Here is a 1,852-nt window from a genome sequence, read left to right as displayed (position 1 = left end):
AATAGAAACAATTTGGAAGGAAATAGAGGATGTAGTTATAAACCCAAAACAAAGTGCCACTTATTTTTTAATACTTTATCCTATCTTTCTTGATGACAAACATAAAAACAAAAATAGTTAAAGGATGTTTAGTAACAAGTATAACTAGGTGAAAAACCCTGTAATGTAATTAATACGTTTTAAAAAATGTTTAGATTTGGAGTGGTATTAATCTATTGACTATATCCTAATGTCATATAGGTTATGGATGTTGAAAGATGCTTTAGTGTAGTAGATAACTTATCTAAAAACAGTATTGTTCTTCAATCTATAATAAAATGCACGTGTAATTGTACATTTAGTAGATTTAACAGGACCACTTTCAAATCATTATTACATTACTAGTCTTAAAGTGTGTTTTATCAATATGAATGTCCTTCAGAATCTTCTTGACTGTAGGGGTAATCTACCGAAGCACAGTATTCATTTTCTGACCAATCACGCAGAACGTGATGATGATATTTTAAAGTTGTTCACCTGTGTATGTATGATCTTGTTATCAGAAAACGTCAGTAACTATTAGTCTGTACTAAGTAAATTTTGTTTAACATCAGCTGCATGTGACATGTGTAGGTTTTAAAAAAAATAAAAAATGGATTTTAAAATTGGTAAAAAAAAATCTAGAAATCCATCACTTTGATACCATTACCGGTTCTGACTCGTATTACTGACATTAACTCTTCCCGGTTCTGACTCGTATTACTGACATTAACTCTTCCCGGTTCTGACTCGTATTACTGACATTAACTCTTCCCGGTTCTGACTCGTATTACTGACATTAACTCTTGGATCACCTGAACTGATTCTGTTGACCTTTTCTAGTCAGGAGGGTTAAAGGTAATGCATAATCAATTCCATACAGAGAACTGAGAGCAACTTTGGCTACAGCCGCTTTGGCTTGTTTTTTATTTGGTCCTGAACCTTCAAATGTTTTATTTTCCAATGAAAGGCCCATCGTAAATCTCTTAGCTGGGTTTGACGGAGTTTCTCTTACTACCATAAACTGAACTCCAGGATGTAGCTCGTGTAACAACATCACTGGATTTTTTTTCTCAGCCTCAGAGAAAGCCTTGGAAAATTTTATTTTAACACAATCAAGTGGAATACCTTCTTGGGGAATTATCATGGTCTCTTCTATATTTGAGGTATGTTGAACATCAGGTTCTTCACTTTCAAATTTGCTGAAAATGCTTTCATCATCAACCACATCTGTTGTAAAATCTACACAAGTTACAGGTCGATTTAACACTTGCATTGCTTTTGGAGTATCTTTAAACTGGACAAACGAAGCTAGTGCAGCTTGTGCAGCTGCTTGTTTGGCCAACTGTTTTGATTTCCCCTTTCCGATAAACTTCTGTTTGTTTACTTCTACAGATACCACATGGCAAAGGTTACGAGAATCTCCTTCTAAAGATTCAACAATGTATTTCAAACCAGGTTTTAGCTCATTCAATTGCATTAGAGCATTCTTAGGCTGAGTCGGTCCATGAAAGGTTTTCTTACGTTTTACCTGAGGAGTCGTTCCTTCACGTTTTCTTTTCTGCACTTTCTGATCGTCCACTGGTTTGTCACTTTTCATGCTGTCTCCGTTTGTGATCTGTCCCGAGTCTTCTACAGCAGAAGCTCCTATAGAAAAACAAAAACACACTATTTTACAGGGATTAAGCAGATTATATATCAAAATCTAATCCACAAAAATGTCTAGTTTACATCAATGGATACAGCAGAGAACATTCACATATCACTTTTCAAGTAAACAGTTAACAAGAAAATGATCACAATTCATTTCCACTTCACAAAAATGTTACACAAA

General features: G+C 34.6%; 1 protein-coding gene across 1 annotated transcript; it reads right to left on the bottom strand.

Annotated features, from left to right (window-relative positions):
* Positions 1-829: 829 nt before the first annotated feature.
* LOC106477528 (double-stranded RNA-specific editase 1-like) lies at positions 830-1,661 on the bottom strand. The gene has a single exon (XM_013938079.2). The coding sequence runs from the start codon at positions 1,616-1,618 to the stop codon at positions 830-832; it is 789 nt and encodes a 262-aa protein (XP_013793533.1). The 5' UTR covers positions 1,619-1,661.
* Between the last annotated feature and the right edge of the window lie 191 nt (positions 1,662-1,852).

Source organism: Limulus polyphemus, unplaced genomic scaffold, assembly GCF_000517525.1.
Source record: "Limulus polyphemus unplaced genomic scaffold, Limulus_polyphemus-2.1.2 Scaffold17613, whole genome shotgun sequence".
Taxonomy (NCBI): domain Eukaryota; kingdom Metazoa; phylum Arthropoda; class Merostomata; order Xiphosura; family Limulidae; genus Limulus; species Limulus polyphemus.
This window is presented reverse-complemented; position numbering and strand designations above follow the sequence as displayed.